The 27983-nt window shown below is 33.5% G+C and overlaps 2 protein-coding genes and 1 long non-coding RNA gene across 7 annotated transcripts; 2 read left to right on the forward strand and 1 right to left on the reverse strand.

Annotated features, from left to right (window-relative positions):
• Positions 1 to 1933: 1933 nt before the first annotated feature.
• On the reverse strand, positions 1934 to 27799 carry u2af2a (U2 small nuclear RNA auxiliary factor 2a). Of its 5 annotated transcripts, none has more exons than XM_039679585.2 (11): positions 27686 to 27799; positions 9879 to 10035; positions 9672 to 9778; positions 9082 to 9233; positions 7847 to 7963; positions 7586 to 7754; positions 7407 to 7486; positions 5364 to 5486; positions 3747 to 3854; positions 3387 to 3638; positions 1934 to 3052 (listed from the first exon to the last, which is right to left on the reverse strand). In XM_039679585.2, exons 3-11 carry the CDS (start codon positions 9691 to 9693, stop codon positions 2918 to 2920), a joined length of 1158 nt encoding a protein of 385 aa, XP_039535519.1. In that variant the 5' UTR covers positions 9694 to 9778; positions 9879 to 10035; positions 27686 to 27799; the 3' UTR covers positions 1934 to 2917. The 5 variants fall into 5 exon arrangements, with proteins under 5 accessions (XP_039535519.1, XP_039535518.2, XP_039535516.2 ...); XM_039679584.2 differs by lacking the exon at positions 27686 to 27799 and adding an exon at positions 10791 to 11301 and having other exon boundaries at positions 3747 to 3833; positions 7616 to 7754; XM_039679582.2 differs by lacking the exon at positions 27686 to 27799 and adding an exon at positions 10791 to 11301 and having other exon boundaries at positions 3747 to 3833.
• Positions 10988 to 27853, forward strand: isoc2 (isochorismatase domain containing 2). The gene is made up of 7 exons (XM_089118195.1): positions 10988 to 11044; positions 11764 to 11944; positions 12588 to 12712; positions 12854 to 13066; positions 13170 to 13240; positions 13598 to 13715; positions 27713 to 27853. The coding sequence occupies exons 1-7, from the start codon at positions 10988 to 10990 to the stop codon at positions 27776 to 27778; spliced, it is 831 nt and encodes a 276-aa protein (XP_088974321.1). The 3' UTR covers positions 27779 to 27853.
• Positions 14014 to 27280, forward strand: LOC148976993 (uncharacterized). The gene is made up of 2 exons (XR_016145713.1): positions 14014 to 15641; positions 26336 to 27280. It is a non-coding gene; the product is annotated as an uncharacterized LOC148976993 (long non-coding RNA).
• Positions 27854 to 27983: the final 130 nt, after the last annotated feature.

Consider the following 27983-nt stretch of genomic DNA (forward strand, 5'->3'; position numbering starts at 1 on the left):
TTCAACCCCTGTAAGATCTTCATCATCTTCGGAACACAAATTAAGATATTTTTGATGAAATCTGAGCTGGATCACTCCTGCATACTAGTCCATGGGCTTCTTGAGGAATTGAAACTTGCCGGCCTTGAAAAGTTATTAAAGACATCTTTAAAATAGTCCAAGTGACTACAGCGGCTCAATCGTAACTTTATGAAGCGACGAGAAAACTTTTTGCGCGCAAAAACAAACAAAAATAACGACTTTATTTCAACTATTCACTTTCTTCTCTATGGGCCTCTAGTCAGTTAACGTAGTGTGATAGCGTAGAGCTACGTCACACGTAGGCTCACTATTGGCCGACGCTGGTCACGTGTGTGATGCTTGTGACGTACAACAGATCAAATGCTGTTAAACTAGTAACCTGACTCGAGGCAGAGAGAGAAGGAAATGAATAGTCAAATAAACTCATTATTTTTGTTGTTTTTTGCACAAAAAGTTTTCTCGTCGTTTGATAAACTTAAGATTGAGCCACCACTGTAGTCACTTCAACAATTTTAATGAAGTCTTTAATAAGTTTTCGAAGCCAGCAAGTTTCAATTCCTCAAGAAGCCTATGGACTAGTATGCAGGAGTGATCCAGCTCTCAGATTTCTTTAAAAATATCTTAATTTGTGTTACGAAGATGAACGAACGTCTTGAGGGTGAGTAAATACTGGTGAAATAACCCCTTTAAGTTGAGGATTAGTTGCATGTAAATTATGCATTATATACTGTTATTACTATAGTAAGTACATGTAACATAAGGACACTGTAAAATAAAGTGTTACCGAAAACACTTTAAAGTCCCCGTGAAATCAAAATTGAACCGATTTACTTTGTTAGCGCATATTACTAGTCTTGTGGTCAACAATTAATCCGTGCAAGTGAATATATATAAAAAAAATATTTTACCTTGGTAATCTTTAATCAAAATCTGAAAAGTTACTTCCGGTCTGGAACGGTTTCTTTTTCTGATGACGTAGGTTTCACAGCTTGGGTGGGGAAACGCTTAACCACTCCCCTCAAACCGTTAGTTTGCTATGAGCGAGAGATGGAGAGGAGGAGCGCTAGAGTAAAACCCTGCCCTCTGTTCAATATTCCGTTTCACTCGGAAATACGTCACACAGCACTGGAGAAAAATCGTTTGCAACTTCCGGTTCACGGGGACTTTAAAGTAAATACATTAAAATGCTTTTTTTGTTTGTTTGTTTTTGGTTTTTTTGTGGGAGGGCATTAAAGTAATACACAGAAGTACCGGGCTGACTGAACCATATTTTTCTGTTAAGCTTGTGAACAAATTTTTCCTGGCTCCCTGAAAAGTAACAGTCAATAGGTTTGAAAACATATTTTCCAATTATTTTTCTAGTTGAGCCACTAATGACTGAGACTAGGAGATAATGTGTTATAACCAGTTATGTTATTTGTTTTCTACATAATACTTTTTTATTATATCACATAGCCTTGGTCAAGCAGCTAAAAGCAGTTTATTATAATCTATTAAACTTAACCACCCAATAAATAACCCCCCTACCCCCTCCTTTACAGAGGAATTTCAGTTTCATACTCCTGGATTTGTGAAGCACATTTAACTCCCCATAATCTCTAATTCTCAGCATCATTTCATAGTTTTCAGTCAACCCATAGAACCACATGAATATCAGTAATAAACATTTTTTTATTGATATATTTTCCTGTTTTTTTATTATTATTATTTTAGAGGGAAAAAACAAACAAACAAAAAAACACTATCCCAATCCCCCCCACCCACCCGGCCCCCCGAGTCTAAAAACAGACTGACTAGACTAACCCATTGCTCATAATACTCAGATACCGTATCAGTGATAAACTAGTTCTAACTAGTGAGCAGAGCTTGTTAGCACTATCTGCTGGCAGAATACAGATGCAGTGTGTCGCGATTCAATTCAAACGCATTGGGTTTATTTCACCAGATTGTTTCTCTGGTCTTCATACATAAATGCATTGTATTAAATCAACTTAGCTTATTACAGTTTAAAAAAAAAAACAGCAGTGGACAGTTAGATACAGAATCAGAATGTATAAAAAGAAAAGAGACAAGTTTCTTTTTTCACTGTGTATAAATTTGGTTAGATGGGGCCAGGAAAATAGGGTTCACAAGAAATAATACAACTATTATAAAAAGAAGGAGAGACAGCAAGAAAAAAAAAGGAGGGTCAAGATAGAAGACAGTTTAGACTTAACTGGACTCACCCTCTACAAAAGATGCCTGTAACAGCTTTACCTCATACATGTGTGGTGTCAAAAGACAATCCAGAAACTCATCTGGCTTTTTAAACTGCAGTTTTATACAGGAAATAGAATTTCACAGCCAAAATAAAGACCATGTCAAAATAACAGCCTTCTCTCCTCAAATACCCCCTCTCACCTTCTTGTTTGAGTGTAACATTCATTTCTGTTGTTGTCGTCATTTCTCTTCCCTCACTTGCTTCTTTATATCCTCCTCTCACTCCTATCTGACCAGTCTGGCTCAAAAGTTTGAGCTGTACAGATGCTAGAGCAGATATTTAACATTGAGGGGAAAGAAAACGGACATGTGAAATCACTAAAGGCCAAAATTAAGCTGGAAGTTTAGTGGCATGTCTAAATGTATCCTTTTCTGTAGACAATAACATACAGTAGAACGATCTATTTTCCCATCTTATAGCTTTGCACATACTTCAATGTTGCAATCAACAACATAAAAAACATGACAAATAATTGGTTCGCTACATTCTGACCAATCACAAGTCATGTTTTAGTCTGCAGGATTTAAAAAGCAAGCTCACACCCTCTCAGACCTCATAAACCTACAAAATAAGGGGTTTCCAGGAGACTGATATCACAACATCTGCGTCTCTCTAGCTCTTGATTCAGTCCAGTCTCTACCAGAAGTCACGGCGGTGATAAGCATCAGGGTCGCAATATTTAGTCACCACCACTCTGTTGGCGAATTTCCTTCCTGTTAAGCCTTGCATTGCCTTCTGAGAGTCAAACACTGACATAAACTCCACAAAGATCTAAGGAGGAAAAGAGAAAAACAAACAAACATGGACAACAATTTTAACAAGCTACTTTTAAAATTTTCATTCAAATGTACATGTGAAGAGTTCAGATGCAAAAGCCTCTAAATGCCATTTGAAATTTTCTTCTAAAATGACCATTTTTATCAAGCTTGTGTATTTAAGTTCAGTAATTTCACTTAAATGACAATTAATAGGTAATCTTCATTGCCATTTAAGTGAAATTACTGAACTTAAATATACAAGCTTGATAAAAATGATCATTTTAGAAGAAAATTTCAAATGGCACTTAGAGGCTTTTGCATCTGAACTCTTCATGTATTTATCAAACCTTTCCAGTGCCAGGAACTTCAAGGCCGTCTACAGGGCGTGGAATCTCGATGCTCTTGACCTGACCGTATTTAGAGCACTCGTCTCTGACGTCTTCCACGATCTCCTCATACTCGTCATCATCCAGCAGCTCCTCTGGAGCCACCATATTCATCAGACACAATACTTCCGTGGGAATGCCACCCATCTGAGTTACAGAGGTGTTCATGAGACCTGGAACTTGAAGGGTAACTGGAGTCTGGTTTATACCAGTCTTCAGATGAAAGAAAGAGGGGGCGAGATTGAGAAATAATGGGAAATTCAGCACTTCAAACACACACAAAGGTACTCAATACTTGAACACACTCATACTGTCCCTCACCAGTGTGGTGTTCTTGGAGCCGACACTTGCTCTCTGAACCAGGAGTTTCTTGTCCCCCAGCTGCATCCCATTTAGCCCCGCGATGGCCTGTGATAGTGAACAGTGTGCCTTGGAGAGGTTAACATGGATGTCAATTAACAGCTCTTGACACGCCTCTAGCTCATTTTATGTTCTAACCCATGGATAAATCCTGGCCAAATTATTTCATTCTAATGGATCTACAGATACAGCCCATATTAAACAGTATATGTAATATGCACATACACTCACCAAAGGATTATTAGGAACACCACACTAATACTGTGTTTGACCCCCCTTTCCCCCTTAGAAATGTCTTAATTCTAACTGGCATTGATTCAACAAGGTGCTGAAAACATTCTTTAGAAATGTTGGCCCATATTGATAGGATAGCATCTTGCAGGTGATGGAGATTTGTGGGATGCACATCCAGGGCACGAAGCTCCCATTCCACCACATCCCAAAGATGCTCTATTGGGTTGAGCTCTGGTGACTGTGGGGCCATTTCAGGACAGTGAACTCATTGTCATGTTCAAGAAACCAATTTGAAATGATTCGAGCTTTGTAACATGGTGCATTATCCTGCTGCAAGTAGCCATCAGAGGATGGGTACATGGTTGGCATAAAGGGATGGACATGGTCAGAAACAATGCTCAGGTAGGCCGTGGCATTTAAACGATGCCTAATTGGCACTAAGGGGCCTAAAGTGTGCCAAGAAAACATCCCCCACACCATTACACCACCACCACCAGCCTGCGCAGTGGTAACAAGGCATGATGGATCCATGATCTCATTCTGTTTACGCTAATTTCTGACTCTACCATCTGAATGTCTCAACAGAAATCAAGACTCATCAGACCAGGCAACATTTTTCCAGTCTTCAACTGGCCAATTTTGGTGAGCTCTTGCAAATCTAGCTGCTTTTTCCAATTTATAGTGGAGATGAGTGGCACCCAGTGGGGTCTTCTGCTGTTGTAGTCCATTCCCCTCAAGGTTGAGCGTGTTGTGGCTTCACAAATGCTTTGCTGCATACCTCAGTTGTAACGAGTGGTTATTTCAGTCAAAGTTGCTCTTTAATCAGCTTGAATCAGTCGGCCCATTCTCCTCTGACCTCTAAGATCAACAAGGCATTTTCGCCCACAGGACTGCCGCATACTGGATGTTTTTTCCTTTTCACACCATTCTTTGTAAACCCTAGAAATGGTTGTGCGTGAAAATCCCAGTAACTGAGCAGATTGTGAAATACTCAGACCGGTCCATCTGTCACCAACAACCATGCCACGCTCAAAATTGCTTAAATCACTTTTCTTTCCCATTCTGACATTCAGTTTGGAGTTCAGGAGATTGTCTTGACCAGGACCACACCCCTAAATGCATTGAAGCAACTGCTATGTGATTGATTGATTAGATAATTGCATCAATGAGAAATTGAACAGGTGTTCCTAATAATCCTTTAGTTGAGTGTATATGTAATGTGATGAAGCCCATTACATGCAGAGGAAAAAGGTAAGTGATGATCTCAGATAGTGTTGTATAAGCTTATGTTTTTGCTGGGAGTTGACAGACTGATTATGTCTTTTAAATGTTTGTTTATATCACCTGGTCGCTGATATTGACGTCAACATATTCACAGAAAGCATAGCCCTTAGAGAGGCCTGTAGCGCTGTCTTTGACCAAATTAAAGGCCTTCAGAGGACCAAACGATGTCAGCAATTCTTTGACCTGTGGAACAAAGAAAAATCACTAACTTAAAATTACTTTCATATAAATATATACATATACATATACATATATATACACATACATATACATATATATATATATATATATATATATGTGTGTGTGTGTGCATGAATATTTACAAAACTGGAGTAATGGCTGCTGAAAATTCAACTTTGCCATCGCTGTTACATTTTAAAATATATGCAAATAGAAAACACGCATTTCAAATAAAATAAATACTACGAATTGTAATACTTCACAATATTACTGTTGTTACTGTATTTTTGGTCAAATAAACGCAGACTTGGTGAGCATAAGAGACTTATCAAAATTCAAAATGTTGAGTTTCTAAAATAAATATTTTTTTTACAATGACAAGCGGTTTCTTACGAAATTAGGATAATTTTTAAATGGTTGCTACATGTTGATTTTTTTCCACAGCATAAAGTTGACATATTGCATAAATGCGTATACAGGCAGGAGCCATCATTGAAAAACAGTCTCGACAAGTCGAACCACGAACGCCGTTCATACAGTTCAGAAGTTTGCTGAACTTCATACAGTACTTAGCATGGCGTTCGTGGTTTGACTGGTCGAGACTGTTTTCCTAAGATGGCTCCTGTCTCTATACACGAAGTGGACTGTCTTTATAAAATATCTTCTTATTAAACTGAATAAGATTTCAGTTCATTGAAAACTTACAAAGTTCTCAATGCTTCGGTTTGCATGTAGGGACCCTCATTATGCTACTATGTTAATCTGGGGCTATTTTGAGCCTTGTTAGTTGCTTTTAAAGGGATAGTTCACTTTGAAATTAATTTTTGGTATGTTTTAGCTTACCTCAAGGGCATCCAAGATGTAGGTGTCTTTGTTTTCACAGTATTTTCAATTTTGATATTTTTAGGTCAAACCGTTCTTGTCTGTCAGTCATATTGTGGAGGTATATTGGGTACAACTCAAAGAGCATGCACCGAGAAGTCCAAATTAAACATGATTTAAAGACTCGTAAATGTAAGTATTGCGGAAACTACCGTGGAAACAAAGACATCTACATCTTGGATGCCCTTGAGGTAAGCTAAAATATATCAAAATTTAATTTCAAAGTGAACTATCCCTTTAACTAACAATTTTTATTTGTCACTAATCTATGCCCTATATACTAGCATTATACGCTAAAAAGTTTTTAGAGAAAACTCTTTATATTCGATAATCATGAAAACAAAAATCTCAGAGAACGGTCGACTAGGTATAGTAATGTGTTATTAGAACAAAGGTTCATTATGCGCCGGAGTTGTCCTTTAAGTTTTGTGAGGAGTCACTTTATGAACTTTCGAGCTCCTTTCGAGTCACTTTCGAGCTCCTTTATGAAAACAGACTGAGTTTGTTTACAACTACAAGTTGAAATTGAGAAGTCACAACAGTCACTGTAAAATATATATTTTAGGTACAGTATGTGGAGTGCATTTTAAATTTTGATATTTGCGCTATTTCTGATTGGCAACTGGGCTAGATTTGTTACACGGACATCGCAACCCTGCAAACATGTGAACTTAAAGGCTTTAATATCATGGATCCATCTGTTCTGAGGAGCATGAAAAGTTTTTTTTTTCACTCTGGCACAGACAAAAGATTAACATATCTGCCAAAATCATAATCAGTATATGCTAATATCAAAAGCTATCATAATCACATTGTTGTAGCTGGTGTTGTCATCAGGGGTTAAGGACCGCACAGCCACTAAAAACAACAAGCCATGCCAAGTTATGCAAAAACTTTGGTCAAAACAATTCTACTTTAAATCACACTCAGAACAATGGCAAATAAAACATACTGGGAAATCAGTTCTGCCCAATCAATAGTAAGCTCAGCAGCCCTCAGTGACCGGAACTTGCTGCCGCATAATGCTATTTTAACACTAACCTGGTCATCGTTGAGGTAATTTGGCAGACCACCAATAAAGAGTTTGTGGGCCGAATCAGGCACCACTGTGGAAACGACACCTAGGGAGAGAGAACCAGAGTGTGACCAAAAATGATCTACATTAAATCACTAATGTTTCAATGAAATTATGACTGAAGAGAGCAAAACATTGAGCGTACAAGAATTGGGGGAGCAAAAGAGTGACGTGCCTGGGACATAGACACTGGGATTCTCACTCATGCCGGGCAGAGGCTGGTAGTCGTGTGGTCGGCGAATCTTCAAACTTTGTCCCTGAAAAATTATGCCATCAAATGCCATGGCCTGTGTGGTCTCATCCACCGAGCGGAACTGCATTAAGAAACAAAAATAACATTCATATTACACTCCCAAAATGTTATGAATGATTTTTAGAGCCTCTACTGCTCAGAATGAAGACTGACCTCAAGAAAGGCAAAATTCTTGTCCTGGTTGATCTGGACAGCAAGAACTGGGTTTCCTGGGGCCTGAGTAAGGCCACCCAAACGCATCTGAGCATTGAAGAAGTCCATCATAGACTCCTATATTTATAAAGGAAATTAGAAAGCACTGCTATTATTATACTGGAGCAAGAACAAAGAAAAGCATTAAAAAAAAATTGGTTGTACTACGATTTAAAAAATACAGTTGGATTCACTATAACGTTGACAGAAAGATCATCACACGTTCCAATAGGGCTAAAATCATAATCGCGACTCTAAAATAAAAAAAAATAAAAAAAGTCTTATAATAAAAGTAATTTAAGTTTTAAAGTAACAAGAAAGTTGAAAATAAAGAACTTTTAAAAATAGTTATTTTTGTAAACAAAATAAATTCTAAATATTGCCATCTTAAAAGTAAAATATACTATTTCTTTCCATCTTCTTGAATCATTTTCATATTGTATAGGATTTGAAAAATGCTTGTGTTATCAAGACCTACTTGGTGGAGGCACTTGTTGCTGGGCATTTGTCTCTTTTTTGAGCAGTGTTTGCATTAGACTTGAGTTTGTCCAGTGTAATCTTTATTGAATCCAAACGACAGACACTGCGTGTAATAGGGTTGGGACAGACATCACAATGTTTAGACGCATCGGCTAAACATCGAAATTAGTAGACATCGCCCCACCCTAGCGTGTAACACGCAGTAATATGTTTAAAGGGGAAAGTACATTAACACACAGTGGGCGGATATATTAAAGGCTTAGTTCACCCAAAAATGAAAATTCTGTCAGTATTTACTCACCCTCATGTTGTTCCAAACCTCTATGTGTTTATTTGTTCTGCTGAACACAAAGGAAGATATTTGGAAGAATGTTTTAATCAAACAGATCTCAATCCCCATTGACTACCATTGTAGGAAAAAAATACATATGGTAGTCAATAGGGAATGAGATCTGTTTGATTAAAACATTCTTCCTTTGTGTTCAGCAGAACAAATAAACACATAGAGGTTTGGAACAACATGAGGGTGAGTAAATACTGACAGAATTTTCATTTTTGGGTGAAATAACCCTTTAAGAGCATTAAAAAAAAAATGAAATAACCGACCTGGAAAAATGACGTTGGTTATAGGCTTAGATTACTTTTCGATTAATCATCCAGCCCTACGTTCCCCTACACCAAAATACTAATGGATGTCAAATAATAAAGAACCTCACCTCTGTGATGCCAAATGGGATGTTGCCCACATAGAGCCGCCGGGCCTGTCGAGTCATCTGACTGCCCACGACAGGAACAGGTGTTGGGGTCACAGCCAGGCCCTCAGGGGTCATTGTGGGCAGCAGAGCAGTGGCCGGGATCTGACCAGCAGCTGAAGTCAAAGAACAAGGTTTACAAGTATGTTAGACATGTATTCCTGTGATGGAAAAGCTGAATTACTCCAGTCATCAGTGATGCCTGCTTCTTGAGAAATTATTGCAATATGCTGGTTTGGTGCTCAAAAAACATTTTTTATTATTATTATTGACAATTATAAACAGTTGTGCTGCTTAATATTTTTGTGGAAACTGTGATTTTTTTATTCATGATCTATTCATGAACAGCATTTTTTGAATATGCTTTGTAACATTCTAAAAAAAATTAAATCATACTGATCCCAAACTTGTGAACTGTAGAGTTATAAGCTTTAATTCCATATTGTTCAATCAGACAATTTTAAGGGAGCACAACCAGAAACAAATGCATTAAGATGAATCGCAGCAGGAGTAAACAGGGCTAGAGAAGGAAAGAATGAAAAACAGACTCTTACCCTGCATGGCTTTGTACTGCATGGGTGTGATGTGTTCAAATCCAGGAGGAGGAACATCCCAATATTTTTTCACTTTAATCTTTTTCTTCTCACGGTGTGGGGAGCGACTACACAGGGAGAAAGCGAAACCAACAATGATGCTATGTGAATGCTATTTATAATGTATTTAAATGTACAGGCTTGAATTAAAATGTTTCCCCAACGTACCTGCGTCTGTGTCTGCGGTCCTTGCTATCTCCATGACGTTCTCGGCTGCCTCTCCTTTCTCTGTCCCGGTCCCGGCTCCTTCTCTTCCTATCCCGGTCTCTGCTACGACTTCTGGAGCCACTGCGCCGGTGGTGCTTGTTCTCCTTGTCTCGGTCCGCTGCACATTTAAGTTGCACAGCAATGTACAAAACATGAATAAAACTTGTATTTTCATCAATTCAACAATGTTTATTCAAACTGATATCTGCTAGCTGATGCTCATCTAAGCACTGGATATTGAATTTAAGTACTATTTGGTGGCTGAAAATTATATTTTGTACATTTATGAGAGCATATATTTTTGAAATAGCATGTTGTTTATGTGTGGGAAAGGTTTTAATTATTTAAAATGATCACTGCGATATTTCAATTCTTAAAGGGACAGTTCACCAAAAATTTTTAAATCTGTATTGTTTACTCACCCTCATGTTATTCTAAACCTGTATGACTTTCTTCTGTGGAACATAAAAGAATATATTGATGAAAAATTATGAATTCTAATTTTTGGGTGAACTATGCCTTTAACTAAATATAAAGTAAGTCATGGATGCCATTTTACTTATCACATTCTTTACCTAAGCCCTGGTGAGGTTTTAACACTGATCAGCACGAACCAGGAGGCATCAACATAAATCTCAATATCTCTGTGAAACCATGCACCAAACACACATCCTCTACAAATTATGTTTATGACACACATACGACAAAACAGTACTACATTTGTCGAGTTTCCTTCTGTGCAATATGATGCAGAGCACCCTTCAGGCTGCAGGAACATCCAGGGAAACCGGTCCAATGAATGACCACTACCACATCAACTGTAACACTTAGCCAATCCGTCACTTTTATCACAATTATACATATATTTCTCACCTTGCTTATTTTCGGTTAGCTGTCTCTCAAACTCGTCAAAATCTGACATTTTCCAGCAGCTCCAAGACGCCGACTGAGGGTGAAGCGTGCTAGCTTGCAGCTAGCAATTCGGTGGCTGCGAATATCTCGCAAATAAAAAAAATATAACTCAAACCAAGCGTAAAACGTTAAGAAACTACAGTTTGTGTAAGGGAAAAATGCGACCCTGGGAAAGCAAAGCGGAGTTTAATAACAGCAGCAGGAGTCGAGCTGGAGTCTTGCAGAATCGCTCAGAACATACAAAGACTTGCATGAGGAAAACGTGCTTTCAAAGAGACCTAGAGTAAACACACACATGCACCAGATAATGTGCTGGAATAAATGAGGGCTTTGCTCGTAGAAGAGCTCATGTATTCCCCAAAAACATCGAGATACGTTAAATAGACCGTATATTTTCCACAAAATCTTTGGAACGCCAAGGCCGTTAGAGTGCGCCCACTAAGGTCAGTAGCCACTCCCAAACACTTCCGGGTCAATTTTACATATCGAGTCATTAAATATATATTATAACGAGTGTCTATTACTGTTGCTGATTTTTAGTATTGCATACATTTAAAATCATTACATGTAAATTAATATGTATAATACAAAAAAAGAAAGAAAAAACTACACTGAATTGCATTGAATCTTACAACGCCCTCTAATGGATCTGGATGGCAGTGAACACTGAACAGTGGTTGGGATTTTGATTCATCTCACTGACTCGAGTCTTTTGAATCTATTCATTAAATTGTTTCTTTCAAATTCAGTGCTCCTTTCCTTTTACACACTTTTTTACAGTCTATGGTTACACACCGTTACGCCAAATGGTATTTTTGTGTGTCGGGGTTATAGAGCTTGCTTATCCGATGCATTATTCATTCATTCAGTTGAATGACTCGTTCAGTGCTGCTCAGACTCATAGCTCCGACTCGAGTCTCAAAACACAAAATAGATTCTTTCAGTGAAGGGGGCGGTTTCGTGGAGTATATCCAACCAACCAAATTCTCACTTACAGCCCTTACTCGAAATCTATTGGCTCTTGCAATCATCACTCTTTGAAGAGTTGCTTCTGAATCGTTCATTTGAAAGACTGGTCCAAAATCACGAGCGATACACTGCCCTCTTATCTGGAGGTTTGTGTTACAGCGAGTGGGGTAATTGTGTTGCATTATTGTAATAATAATCAGGGAAATATATTTTTCAAGGGCATACGTAAATAACAGGATATACCTTTGTGCTGTATCTGAATTGAATTTTGTGCGTTGCTGTCATTTATGAATATGTTAGTGTTGCACTACTCGGCTTAGTCATTACCATATAAACTTCACCAGAGTTTCAACGACAGTTTGACCAATACGAGCAGTGTACATTTATATAACACACAGGTAACGGTGACCTCTGATCTTGATCTTTGTGGTCTGAGACTCCCTCATAATACACCACAAACAGTAAGTACTCCTAGTGAATGACATTGAACTCTATCAACGCAGTTGTGGTTGAAATCTGTGTGTTAATCATGTATGAGAAGAATTCAAAGAGTTATTTACATTCAGTACATTAGGAGCTCTTCGTACTTTCACTTTTATTACAATATAAGTGGCTCACAACATCGTTTTAGACATGCTGGTTTTTATTTTCATTAAAGTTTATTTGGTGCATCTTTATTTTTTTTTAACAATTTAGTGTTTTAATTAAGGTTATGCTATTATGACTAAATTGAACAGACTCACAGTATGTGAGACATTATGTGACATAATTACCTGATTATCTCCTCAGTGGCAAGAATTGGCAGGCTGTCTACCAAAGGCTCAGTGCTGCTGCTGTGTGACATTCAGGAGAAGTTCAGACCCAATATTTTTCAGTTCACAAACATTGTGAGCAATGCAGCAAGATTGCTACAGGTACAATCAGCACCTTCAATGTTTGGGTACAATCTACAAATCAGCCATAATGAAGCAGTGTTTGATAATATCTAATGTCTAAATATATAATGAATAATAAAAGTAATTAATTTATATATAGAAATTTTGTTTCTCTTCCAGGCATGCCGAATCTTGCACATCCCTCAGATTTTAACCGAGCAGTACCCTAAAGGTCTGGGCCCTACTGTTCCTGAGCTGGGGGCCGAGGGCCTGAAGCCTCATACAAAGACCAGTTTCTCCATGCTGACGGACAGTGTCGAAAGCTCACTCAAGAGCTTGGGAGACCCTCAGCAAGTTATACTATGTGGCATCGAGGCTCAAGCGTGCATTGCGGTAAGGTTGAACGGATTTTTAAACTGGTGCATGGCACTTTTACTTTCACTGACAAATTTAATGTCTCCTGATCATGATCTTTAAGGTTGTTGTTTTACTGTAGTGTACAACCTATGATCTTCTGGAGCGAGGCATGGAGGTCCATATTGTGGCAGATGCCGTCTCCTCTCGGAGGTATAAGAATAATTTTTTTGTTTAAAATATACTAAATTGAAAACTGTTGTGATATTCTATATTTATGTATCTTATGGAAAGCGTTCTGTGATAAAACATGAAAAACTGTGTTTTAAATCAATGCAAACATGAGACACCTACATACCTTATCTTTACTCACCCACAACTTTTCAGACACAAACTCAAGTCAAATGATGTATGACATCCATAAGCTTTTTTTCTAAAGGTCTAAACTGGAGGAATTTCACTGTGTTTGCTTAAAGATGAGGTGGTTGTGTAAAATCTGATGTGTCCTATAAGTCAATTCTTTAAGTGATTGTCAGGGTTTTGAAAACATATCTGCCTTTTGTATTTCAGTCATACGGATCGTCTTTTTGCACTGTCACGACTGAAGCAGAGTGGGGCGTTTCTCACCACTACTGAGGGAGTTTTATTACAACTAGTGCAGGATGCCAAACACCCTAACTTTAAAGAGGTAACTGCCGACCTGTCTGGCAGCATCTAAATCCATCTGAATTTTTTCTTGTGCATATTATCATATATATATATATATATATATATATATATATACACGTATATATATATGAAGAGTTCATATGCAAAACCCTCTAAGTGCCATTTGAAATTTTCTTCTAAAATGATCATTTTTATCAAGCTTGTATATTTAAGTTCAGTAATTTCACTTAAATGGCAATGAAGATTACCTATTAATTGTCATTTAAGTGAAATTACTGAACTTAAAAATACAAGCTTTATAAAAATGGTCATTTTAGAAGAAAATTTCAAATGGCATTTAGAGGCTTTTGCATCTGAACTCTTCATATATTCTCATTTATAATTCAAGAAATTTAAAATGTTTGTGTGTGTATAAATATACACTCTCACAGCAGTTAGGTTACCCACTTTATTAGGTTCACCTGATAACTGCTAGTTAATGGATATACTGTATCTAATCAGTCAATCACATAGCAGCAACTCAATGCATTTTTAGGAAATTTAGGTCCCCTATACTCTTAAACAGATAATTTAATATATATATATATATATATATATATATATTATATAGAGGAGTCATGTAGGGAAGAGTGTAGGCTATAGTGGGTGATTTCAAACACAGCTTTGGTCGGAAAAAAAGCTGTGTTTGAAGCTGTATTTCGGCTGAAGTTCAAACTGAGCATTAGAATTGGTAAGAAAGGTAATTTAAGTAGCCATATCACCAAATCAGGACAGCAGCCATATCACCCTGTAGCCCAAGACTGGTTGCACACTGAAGCTAAGCAGGGCTGACCCTGGTTAGTATCTGGATGGGAGACCTCCTAAGAAATTTGCCCAGAGGTCAGTGGAACTTAAATAACCACCAGTTACAACCGGCATCTGCTGAAGAGCATCTCTTGTCAAACCTTGAACTCACACGTCAAACCTTGAATCAGATGGACTACAGCAGCAGAAGACACACCAGTGACACTACTGTCAGCTAAGAACAGGAAAATGAGGCTACAATTCACAAAGCCACACCAAAATTGGACAATAGAAGATTGTGATCTGGATCTATACTGCCTTGTATCAAAGGTTCAAGCTGGTGCTGTAATGGTATGGGGATATTTTCTTTGCACACTTTGGGGCCGAAACGGTATACTAGGGATGGCTCGATACCACAATTTTGGTTTCGATACGATACCAGAACCTAATACCTCGGTATCGATACTAAATCGATACCACAGTCGAAAAAAAAAAGTCTAAATTTAAGTGAATTGAAACAATTTTATTAAACACTGCTTGAAACTCTCAACTACCCTATATGCAAAGAAAAGTATCCTAAAAAATAAACATATCAAAATTTAAAAAATAAACAAATTATGTGTAGGTAAAATTTTGATTTGGGGGAAAAAAAAGATATTATACAATTAAAATAGGTTAATATCTATAATAATAATAGATTAACATAATAGAATAATGAAATGACGTAAACCATTAGCTGTCATGCATCAACAGAGAATTATCAACATTTATTACATTTATTCATCTTGGTTTGGTTACTGTTTGTGTTTGGGTTCATATTATGCATATAATGCATTGCAAAAAGTAATGTTATGATGCTAAACATTTATTAGGATATTACATTTTTAGGTCATTTTATTACTGATTGATCTAGATTAATCAATGCTATATTGTTAGGCCAGGTTCCTTAGTGAATGTTTACAAATGTAGCTTAATTGTAGGCTAATATTATTAATATTTATATTACTACCATCTCTCTCTCTCTCTATGGGTCGCCACAGCGGCAGTAATGCCATTCATTTTACTATCACTTTTATGCTTTATTAATTCAAATTAAATGAATATATTTGTTTGAAACTGCAAAAATGATGAGATCATGAGACGGTAACTGAATTGGTTCTAAGTTAAGTAAAGTTGGCAATAAATTCGCAGATTCGAACTTCCCGGGTCAATAACTTCTCAGCTGAATGTTGTTAATACACAAATGTCACCTCTTTTTAATCGCAGTAACATAGATAAGCAGCTACAACCTAATTTTCCGCGAAACGAGCTTTCCCTCGCATTGGACAAAATACATTGATCTCTATGCGCAGGCGGCCGAAAGACAGATCCTAAGGGACCGTCTGCAAAGTGCAAAACCCGAAAAGCTTTACTGCGAAAACAGTCGATAACTTCACTGTCACACACGACAGTGTCACCAAATTCAGTTTACACATCACTGTTGTCCCATTGTTTATACTACAACACTTAATTTGGGGAGAAAACATTTTTGCATAATTTTTATATTTATTAAAAAAATTCAATAACTTCACTAATATACTGCATTGTTGCCAAATTAAGTTTTCACATCACTGCTACCCTGTTGTTTATACTACAATACTCATTTAGAGAAAAATACATTTTAAATTGTATATACTATTGAAAATGAATAATTTTTATATTTATTAAAAAATATTCAATAACTTTGCTGTAGTTCACTGTATTGTTGCCAAAATTCAGTTTACACATCACTGCTGTCCTGATAATTACTACAACACTTATTTTGGAAAAAATATCTTTAATTGAATTTACAATTGAAAATGTATAATTTGTATGATGTTTATGAAAAATATTCAATAAGTTCACTGTAATCAACTGTATTGTTGCCAAATTCAGTTCACACACCACTGCTGTCCTGATGGTAATACTACAACACTTATTTTGGAGAATTTTTTTTTTTAATTGAATGTACAATTGAAAATGTACAATTTCTATGATTCTTATGAAAAAATGTCAATAACTTTACTGTAATTTACTGTATTGTTGCCAAATTCAGTTTACACATTACTGCTGTCCTAATAATTACTACAACACTTATTTTGGAGAAATAATACAACTTTAATTGAATATACAATTGTAAATGTATAGTATTTATGTTTTTATGAAAAATATTCAATAACTGTGCTGTAATTGGCTGTATTGTTGCCAAATTCAGTTCACACACCACTGATGTCCTGATGGTTATACTACAACACTTATTTTGGAGAAAAAAAGAACATTTTAATTGATTGAAAATGTACAATTTTTATGATTTTTATTAAAAATATTTAATAACTTTACTGTAATTAGCTGTATTGTTGCCAAATTCAGTTCACACACCACTGACGTCCTGATGGTTATACTACAACACTTATTTTGGAGAAAAAATAATATTTTAATTGAATATACAATTGAAAATGTATATTTTTTATGATTCTTATGAAAAAATATTCAATAACTGTACTGTAATTAGCTGTATTGTTGCCAAATCCAGTTCACACACCACTGATGTCCTGATGGTTATACTACAACACTTATTTTGGAGAAAAAAGAAAATTGTAATTGAATATACATTAATGAAAATGTAAAATTGTTATGATTTTTATGAAAAAATATCCAACAACTTTACTGTAATTATCTGTATTGTGGCCAAATTCAGTTCACAAACCACTGATGTCCTTATGGTTATACTACAAAACTTATTCTGGAGAAAAAATAAAATTTTAATTGAATATACAATTGAAAATGTACATTTTTTATGATTTTTATGAAAAATAGTCAATAACTTTAGTTTAATTTACTGTATTGTTGTCAAATTCAGTTCACACACTGCTGATGTCCTGATGGTTATACTACAACACTTATTTTGGAGAAAAAGTACAATTTTAATTGAATATACAATTGAAAATGTACATTTGTTATGAGTTTTATGAAAAATAGTCAATAACTTTACTGTAATTTACTGTATTGTTGTCAAATTCAGTTCACACACCACTGATGTCCAGATGGTTATACTACAACACTTATTTTGGAGAAAATAGAATATATTAATTGAATATACAATTGAAAATGTACATTTTTTATGATTTTTGTGAAAAATAGTCAATAACTTTAGTGTAATTTACTGTATTGTTGTCAAATTCAGTTCACACACCACTGATGTCCAGATGGTTATACTACAACACTTATTTTGGAGAAAATAGAATATATTAATTGAATATACAATTGAAAATGTACATTTTTTATGATTTTTGTGAAAAATAGTCAATAACTTTAGTGTAATTTACTGTATTGTTGTCAAATTCAGTTCACACACCACTGATGTCCAGATGGTTATACTACAACACTTATTTTGGAGAAAATAGAATATATTAATTGAATATACAATTGAAAATGTACATTTTTTATGATTTTTGTGAAAAATAGTCAATAACTTTAGTGTAATTTACTGTATTGTTGTCAAATTCAGTTCAAACACCGCTGATGTCCTGATTGGTTATACTGCAACACTTATTTTGGAGAAAAAGTACAATTTTAATTGAATATACAATTGTAAATGTATAATATTTATGTTTTTATGAAAAATATTCAATAACTTTACTGTAATTTAGTGTATTGTTGCCAAATTCAGTTTACACATCACTGCTGTCCTGATGGTTATACTACAACACTTCTTTTGGAGAAAAAGTACAATTTTAATTGAATACACAATTGAAAATGTACATTTTTATGATTTTTATGAAAAATAGTCAATAACTTTACTGTAATTTACTGTATTGTTGCCAAATTCGGTTCACACACCACTGATGTCCTGATGGTTATACTACAACACTCATTTTGGAGAAAAAGTAAAATTTTAATTGAATATACAATTGTAAATGTATAATATTTATGTTATTATGAAAAATATTCAATAACTTTACTGTAATTTACTGTATTGTTGCCAAATTAAGTTTACACATAACTGCTGTCCTGGTGGTTGTACTACAACACTTATTTTGTAGAAAAAAAGACAATTTTAATTGAATATACAATTGAAAATGTATAACATTTATGTTTTTATGAAAAATATTCAATAACTTTCCTGTAATTTACTGTATTGTTGCCAAATTAAGTTTACACGTCACTGCTGTCCTGATGGTTGTACTACAACACTTATTTTGTTGAAAAAAGACAATTTTAATTGAAAATACAATTGAAAATGTACAATTTTTATAATTTTTATGAAAAATATTCAATAACTTTACTGTAATTAACTGTATTGTTGCCAAATTCAGTTCATACACCACTGATGTCCTGATGGTTATACTACAACACTTATTTTGGAGAAAAAGTAAAATTTTAATTGAATATACAATTGTAAATGTATAATATTTATGTTATTATGAAAAATATTCAATAACTTTACTGTAATTTACTGTATTGTTGCCAAATTAAGTTTACACATAACTGCTGTCCTGGTGGTTGTACTACAACACTTATTTTGTTGAAAAAAGACAATTTTAATTGAAAATACAATTGAAAATGTACAATTTTTATAATTTTTATGAAAAATATTCAATAACTTTACTGTAATTGACTGTAATGCTGCCAAATTCAGTTTACACATCACTGCTGTCCTGTTGGTTATACTACAACACTTATTTTGGAGAAAAATATTTTTAATTGTATATACATTTGAAATTGTTCTATTTTTATGATTTTTATGATCAATTTTCAATAAGTTTACTGTATTGTTGCCAAATGCAGTTCACACATCACTGCTGTGCTGTTGGTAATACTACAACACTTATTATGGAGAAAAAATTCAATTTTAATTGATTATACAATTGAAAATGTACAATTTTTATGTTTTTATGATCAAAATTTAATAACTTTTCTGTAATTGACTGTATTGTTGCCAAATTCAGTTTACACATCACTGCTGTCCTGTTGGTTATACTACAACACTTATTTTGGAGAAAAAAATACAACTTTATTTGATTATATAATTGTAAATGTATAATATTTATGTTTTTATGAAAAATATTCAATAACTTTACTGTAATTAGCTGTATTGTTGCCAAATTCAGTTCACACATCACTGCTGTCCTGATGGTTATACTACAACACTTATTTTGGAGGAAAAATATTTGTAATGCTATATACATTTGAAATTGTTAAATATTTATGATTTTAATGATCAATATTCAATAACTTTACCGTAATTCACTGCATTATTGTGGAATTAAGTTCACACATCACTGCTGCCCTGTTGGTTATAATTACTTTTTTATTATGAAAAATAACAAAGATGAAAAATAATAAATGAACAAAGATTTCAATGTGTTATAAACTACAATACTCTTTAACACCATAGAACTTCAACTAATAAATCCTTTATCACATAATGCAATCCTACATCAAAATAATAAGAAACAAAAGAATCAATCACATAACACATTTCAGAATTAGACAAACAGAATCTCAGGAATTAACACAATAAAACAGAGCAAACAAACTTACATTGTCAGGAACACATAAACTCTTCAAAGGCTCTCATTAGGAGAGAAAGGAAGGACAATCTGTTTCCATTGCATGTGCCACACACCAACACACCAAACAATAGTACCTTATCACTCATTAAGTGCACCTGAGGAGACTTAGCTCCTCCCATGATTGGCCATGTCATGTGATCCATAGGAATTCTCAACACTCACTTTGCAATAACATCATACAAAATAAGTGTTGTAGTATAACCATCAGGACATCAGTGGTGTGTGAACTTAATTTGGCAACAATACAGTAAATTAGAGAAAAGTTATTGAATATTTTTCATAAAAATCATAAAATTTGTTCATTTTCAATTGTATGTTCAATTAAAATTTTGTTTTTTCTCCAAAATAAGTTTTGTAGTATTACCAAAAGGACATCAGTGATGTGTAAACTGAATATGGCAACAATACAGTAAATTAGAGTAAATTTCTTGAAATTTTTTCATAAGAATCATAAAAATGTTACATTTTCAATTGTATATTCAATAAAAAAAATATTTTTTCTCCAAAATAAGTGTTGTAGTATAACCATCAGGACATGAGTGGTGTGTGAACTGAATTTGGCAAAAATACAGCTAATTACAGTAAAGTTATTGAATATTTTTCATAAAAATCATAAACATTTTACATTTTCAATTGTATATTCAATTAAAATTTTATTTTTTCTCCAGAATAAGTGTTTTAGTATAACCATAAGGACATCAGTGGTTTTTGAACTGAATTTGGCAACAATACAGTAAATTACAGTAAAGTTATTGAAATTTTGTCTAAAAATCATACATTTTCAATTGTATATTCAATTAAAATTGTACTTTTTCTCCAAAATAAGTGGTGTAGTATAACCATCAGGACATCAGTGGTGTGTGAACTGAATTTGGCGACAATACAGTGAATTACAGTAAAGTTATTGACTCTTTTTCATAAAAATCATAAAAATGTACATTTTCAATTGTGTATTCAATTAAATTTTTTTCTTTTTTCTCCAAAATAAGTGTTGTAGTATAACCATCAGGACAGCAGTGATGTATAAACTGAATTTGGCAACAATACACTAAATTGCAGTAAAGTTATTGAATATTTTTCATAAAAACATAAATATTATACATTTACAATTGTATATTCAATTAAAATTTTACTTTTTCTCCAAAATAAGTGTTGTAGTATAACCATGAGGACATCAGCGGTGTGTGAACTGAATTTGAAAACAATACAGTAAATTACACTAAAGTTATTGACTATTTTTCATAAAAATCATAAAAAATGTACATTTTCAATTGTATATTCAATTAAAATATTCCTTTTTCTCCAAAATAAGTGTTGTAGTATAACCATCAGGACATCAGTGGTGTGTGAACTGAATTTGACAACAATACAGTAAATTACAGTAAAGTTATTGAATATTTTTCATAAAAATCATAAAAATGTACATTTTCAATTGTATATTCAATTAAAACTGTCCCTTTTCTCCAAAATAAGTGTTGTAGTATAACCATTAGGACATCATTGGTGTATGAACTGAATTTGGCAACAATACAGTTAATTACAGTAAAGTTATTGAATATTTTTCATAAAAATTATAAAAATTGAACATTTTCAATTGTATTTTCAATTAAAACTGTCATTTTTCTCCAAAATAAGTGTTGTAGTATTACCAACAGGACAGCAGTGATGTGTAAACTGAATTTGGCAACAATACAGTAAATTACAGTAAAGTTATTGAATATTTTTCATAAAAATCATAAAAATGTACATTTTCAATTGTATATTCAATTAAAATTGTACTTTTTCTCCAAAATAAGTGTTGTAGTATTACCAACAGGACAGCAGTGATGTGTAAACTGAATTTGGCAACAATACAGTAAATTACAGTAAAGTTATTGAATATTTTTCATCAAAATCATAAAAATGTGCATTTTCAATTGTATATTCAATTAAAACTGTCATTTTTCTCCAAAATAAGTGTTGTAGTATTACCAACAGGACAGCAGTGATGTGTAAACTGAATTTGGCAACATTACAGTAAATTACAGTAAAGTTATTGAATATTTTTCATAAAAATCATAAAAATGTACATTTTCAATTGTATATTCAATTAAAATTGTACTTTTTCTCCAAAATAAGTGTTGTAGTATAACCATCAGGACATCAGTGGTGTGTGAACTTAATTTGGCCACAATACAGTAAATTACAGTAAAGTTATTGAATATTTTTTATAAAAATCATAAAAATTGTACATTTTCAATTGTATATTATATTTAAAATTTCTTTTTACTCCGAAATAAGTGTTGTAGTATAACCATCAGGACATCAGTGGTGTATGAACTGAATTTGGCAACAATACAGTTAATTACAGTAAAGTTATTGAATATTTTTCATAAAAATGTGCATTTTCAATTGTATATTCAATTAAAACTGTCATTTTTCTCCAAAATAAGTGTTGTAGTATTACCAACAGGACAGCAGTGATATGTAAACTGAATTTGGCAACAATAGAGTAAATTACACTAAAGTTATTGAATATTTTTCCTAAAAACATAAATGTTATACATTTTCAATTGTATATTCAATTAAAATTGTACTTTTCTCCAAAATAAGTGTTGTAGTATAACCATCAGGACATCAGTGGTGTGTGAACTGAATTTGGCAACAATACAGTAAATTACAGTAAAGTTATTGAATATTTTTCATAAAATTGTAAATATTATACATTTACAATTGTATATTCAATTAAAACTGTCATTTTTCTCCAAAATAAGTGTTGCAGTATAACCATCAGGACATCAGTGGTGTGTGAACTGAATTTGGTAACAATACAGTAAATTACAGTAAAGTTATTGACTTTTTTTTCATAAAAATCATAAAAATGTACATTTTCAATTGTGTATTCAATTAAAATTGTACTTTTTCTCCAAAATAAGTGTTGTGGTATAACCATCAGGACAGCAGTGATGTGTAAACTGAATTTTGCAACAATACACTAAATTACAGTAAAGTTATTGAATATTTTTCATAAAATTGTAAATATTATACATTTACAATTGTATATTCAATTAAAATTGTACTTTTTCTCCAAAATAAGTGTTGTAGTATAACCATCAGGACATCAGCGGTATGTGAACTGAATTTGACAACAATACAGTAAATTACACTAAAGTTATTGACTATTTTTCATAAAAATCATAAAAAATTTACATTTTCAATTGTATATTCAATTAAAATATTATTTTTTCTCCAAAATAACTGTTGTAGTATAACCATCAGGACATCAGTGGTGTGTGAACTGAATTTGGCTACAATACAGTAAATTACAGTAAAGTTATTGAAATTTTGTCTAAAAATCATACATTTTCAATTGTATATTCAATTAAAATTGTACTTTTTCTCCAAAATAAGTGGTGTAGTATAACCATCAGGACATCAGTGGTGTGTGAACTGAATTTGGCGACAATACAGTGAATTACAGTAAAGTTATTGACTCTTTTTCATAAAAATCATAAAAATGTACATTTTCAATTGTATATTCAATTAAAATTTTATTTTTTTTCCAGAATAAGTGTGTTGTAGTATAACCATAAGGACATCAGTGGTTTGTGAACTGAATTTGGCAACAATACAGCTAATTACAGTAAAGTTGTTGGATATTTTTTCATAAAAATCATAACAATTTTACATTTTCATTAATGTATATTCAATTACAATTTTCTTTTTTCTCCAAAATAAGTGTTGTAGTATAACCATCAGGACATCAGTGGTGTGTGAACTGAATTTGGCAACAATACAGCTAATTACAGTACAGTTATTGAATATTTTTTCATAAGAATCATAAAAAATATACATTTTCAATTGTTTATTAAATTAAAATATTCATTTTTCTCCAAAATAAGTGTTGTAGTATAGCCATCAGGATACCAGTGGTGTGTGAACTGAATTTGGGAACAATACAGCAAATGACAGTAAAGTTATTGATAATTTTTCATAAAAACATAAATATTATACATTTACAATTGTATATTCAATTAAAATTGTCTTTTTTCTCAAAAAAGTGTTGTAGTATAACCACCAGGACAGCAGTGATGTGTAAACTGAATTTGACAACAATACAGTAAATTACACTAAAGTTATTGACCATTTTTTTATAAAAATCATAAAAAAATGTACATTTTGAATTGTATGGTCAATTAAAATTGTCCTTTTTTCTCCAAAATAAGTGTTGTAGTATTACCAACAGGACAGCACTGATCTGTAAACCGAATTTGGCAACAATACAGTAAATTACAGTAAAGTTATTGAATATTTTTCATAAAAATCATAAAAAATTGTACATTTTCAATTGTATATTCAATTAAAATTATCTTTTCTACAAAATAAGTGTTGTAGTATAACCATCAGGACAGCAGTGATGTGTGAACTGAATTTGGCAACAATACAGCTAATTACAGTAAAGTTATTGATTATTTTTCACAAGAATCATAAAAATATATTTTTTCAATTGTATATTCAATTAAAATTGTCCTTTTTCTCGAAAATAAGTGTTGTAGTATTACCAACAGGACAGCAGTGGAGTGTAGACTGAATTTGGCAACAATACAGTACATTACAGTAAAGTTATTGAATATTTTTCATAAAAATCATAAAATTGTACATTTTCAATTGTATATTCAATTAATATTGTCTTTTTTCTCCAAAATAAGTGTTGTATTATAACCATCAGGACAGCAGTGATGTGTGAACTGAATTTGGCAACAATACAGCTAATTACAGTAAAGTTATTGAATATTTTTCATAAAATTTATAAAAATACATTTTCAATTGTATATTCAAGTAAAATTGTATTTTTTATACAAAATAAGTGTTGTAGTATTACCAACAGGACAGCAGTGGAGTGTAGACTGAATTTGGCAACAATACAGTAAATTACAGTAAAGTTATTGAATATTTTTCATAAAAATCATAAAAATTGTACATTTTCAATTGTATATTCAATTAAAATTATCTTTTCTACAAAATAAGTGTTGTAGTATAACCATCAGGACAGCAGTGATGTGTGAACTGAATTTCGCAACAATACAGCTAATTACAGTAAAGTTATTGAATATTTTTCACAAGAATCATAAAAATATATATTTTCAATTGTATATTCAATTAAAATTGTCATTTTTCTCCAAAATAAGTGTTGTAGTATTACCAACAGGACAGCAGTGGAGTGTAGACTGAATTTGGCAACAATACAGTAAATTACAGTAAAGTTATTGAATATTTTTCATAAAACATAAATATTATACATTTACAATTGTATATTAAATTAAAGTTGTATTATTTCTCCAAAATAAGTGTTGTAGTAATTATCAGGACAGCAGAGATGTGTAAACTGAATTTGGCAAGAATACAGTAAATTACAGTAAAGTTATTGAATATTTTTCATAAATATCATAAACAATGTACATTTTCTATTGTATATTCAATTAAAATTGTCCCTTTTCTCCAAAATAAGTGTTTTGGTATAACCATAAGGACATCAGTGATCTGTAAACTGAATTTGGCAACAATACAGTTGATTACAGTGAACTTATTGAATATTTTTCATAAACATCATACAAATTATACATTTTCAATTGTATATTCAATTAAATATATTTTTTCCAAAATAAGTGTTGTAGTAATTATCAGGACAGCAGTGATGTGTAAACTGAATTTCATAAAAATCATAAAATTATTCATTTTCAATATTATATACAATTTAAAACGTATTTTTCTCTAAACGAGTATTGTAGTTTAAACAACAGGGTAGCAGTGATGTGAAAACTTAATTTGGCGACAATGCAGTATATTAATATAGTGAAGTTATTGAATTTTTTTTAAATAAATATAAATCCTAAAAATTATGCAAAAATATTTTTCTCCCCAAATTAAATGTTTTAGTATAAACAATAGGACAGCAGTGATGTGTAAACTGAATTTGGTGACACTGTAGTGTGTGACAGTGAAGTTATTGACTGTTTTCGCATTAACGCTTTTCGGGTTTTGCACTTTGCAGACGGTCCCTTAGGATCTGTCTCTCGGCCGCCTGCGCATAGAGATCAATGTATTTTATCCACTGTGAGGGAAAGCTCGTTTCGCGGAAAATTAGGTTGTAGCTGCTTGTCTACGTTACTACGATTAAAAAGAGGTGACATTTGTGCATTAACGACATACAGCTGAGGAGTTATTGACCCGGGAAGTTCGAATCTGCGAATTTATTGCCAACTTTACTCAACTTTGGTTCTAGCGTGTCATGCAAGAAGTTTTGAGCTTTCGTGTTTACCGTATCATATTTAATTGATAAGCTCTTATTTATGTGCGCTGTTCAGTGTTCAATAAAAGTCTAAATTAAATCATTTGAATGATGAACTCACCAGTTGATCTCTTGAACAAATCAGGATGAGCAACTGACGAGCGCTTTGGCAGATTTGATGTGTTGCATTCCATGGCAACACATTATTAAAAGCAAAGTTTGCAGAGTGGTGCATTGAGGTCTGTTTCTACACTATTCTCATTAATTTAGTTGGCAAAGTAATGCCTTATTTCACTCATACTGCTCTCTCTATTCATTCATTTCGGGCGTGTAGAAATCCGAATGAGCTTCATTTCCACCGTGTTCCTTCATTTGCCGGTTTCGCGTGACTCGCGTCAGTTTCGGTAGTGCACTGCCGCCTAGTGGAGAACTTCGGAACAGCAGCTCATCAAATACCGAATTTAACAAAAGGATGATATTGTACCGTTTGAAATTTATTATATACCGGTATTTTTGCAATACCGGTATACCGCGCATCCCTACGGTATACAAATAGGTTTTTTTTTTCTACTATTGAAGTCAATGGAGTTCATCAACTGTCTGGTTACCGATATTCTCCAAAATGTCTTCCTTTGTGTTCAGGAGAAGAAAGAAATTCATACAGGTTTGCAGACAACTTGAGAGTGAGTAAATGATGACAGAATTTTCATTTTTTGGTGGAGTATTCCTTTAACACTTCAGTGCAGAAGGCAGGGATAAGTGGTTTCTCAGGATGCTTGGCACACGCAAATGTCATCTGGCACTAGGTAAAAATGGCCAAGAAGGAAAAGAAAGACTTGCATGTGGTTTTCTTAGACCTTGAAAATGGTCGGAGGACAGGCTCAGCAGAAGACCATCAAAGATCTTGCAACTGCTGCCAAAAGAAGCAGTCACTGGCAGTGGCTGAAGCGGAAGGGGACTGTAAGGGCTGCAAAGTGACCTAATGGAGCCTCCGGTGCGAAACAAACCCATTTCTGATCAGCCTGTGGTGGCCCAGCCTTGGGTGAGGGTGTATTGTGATAAAAGGGCGAAACAACCAATGAGGCTGTGGTTTACAACTTATGGTGTGTGTGTGTGATGTGTGTGGAGGCAGTCATCCCCCAATTCAACCCCACCTAAGAGGACATCTCAAACATCAGCGCTTGCTGAATATCAAGGGATTCTAACATCTAGTCCTAGTAAGAATACTGCAACAAAAAAGTCATCCCTGCTAATTTTAGGTTTGTTTGTCTTAATGACAGCATGATGAGGTGGCGCTGAGGTTCATGGGATTTGTGGTTATTAGGTTTGCGTTCATGTTCTGACCTGTCCTCCTTCATTTTCCACACACAGATCCAGAAGCTCTTGGCTCACCCCTCCCCTGATACAGGCCTGCTGTCCTTCTTCAGCTCTCTATAGGGCCAGTCGCACACCACACCCTGCATACATAATTACATAAATTATAAAATAAAATCAACACAGCTGCTCTCTGAACCTGTTGGACTCATGTGATCTTTGAGCAATTTCATATTCAAATAATATCTACTTTCATAGAAACACGTAAAATTAAAAAAATATATATACCAGAAGAAACGTAAGAGTTTATGTCAACACTTAAATAAGG

This window comes from Pimephales promelas, chromosome 12 (assembly GCF_988280905.1).
Source record: "Pimephales promelas chromosome 12, fPimPro1.hap1.1, whole genome shotgun sequence".
Lineage (NCBI taxonomy): Eukaryota > Metazoa > Chordata > Actinopteri > Cypriniformes > Leuciscidae > Pimephales > Pimephales promelas.

What these genes read in the sequence shown, in the direction of transcription:
- isoc2 (XM_089118195.1), top strand. Translation starts at nt 10,988, where the DNA reads ATGCGACCCTGGGAAAGCAAAGCGGAGTTTAATAACAGCAGCAGGAGT. An exon ending in CACTGCCCTCTTATCTGGAG is followed by an intron (nt 11,945 to 12,587) that starts GTTTGTGTTACA and finishes TTATCTCCTCAG; the next exon opens with TGGCAAGAATTGGCAGGCTG. An exon ending in ATGCAGCAAGATTGCTACAG is followed by an intron (nt 12,713 to 12,853) that starts GTACAATCAGCA and finishes TTTCTCTTCCAG; the next exon opens with GCATGCCGAATCTTGCACAT.
- u2af2a (XM_039679581.2), bottom strand. Translation starts at nt 10,839, where the DNA reads ATGTCAGATTTTGACGAGTTTGAGAGACAGCTAACCGAAAATAAGCAA. An exon ending in GACCGCAGACACAGACGCAG is followed by an intron (nt 9,779 to 9,878) that starts GTACGTTGGGGA and finishes CTCCCTGTGTAG; the next exon opens with TCGCTCCCCACACCGTGAGA. An exon ending in CTTTTGCTCCCCCAATTCTT is followed by an intron (nt 7,487 to 7,585) that starts GTACGCTCAATG and finishes CTCTCTCCCTAG; the next exon opens with GTGTCGTTTCCACAGTGGTG.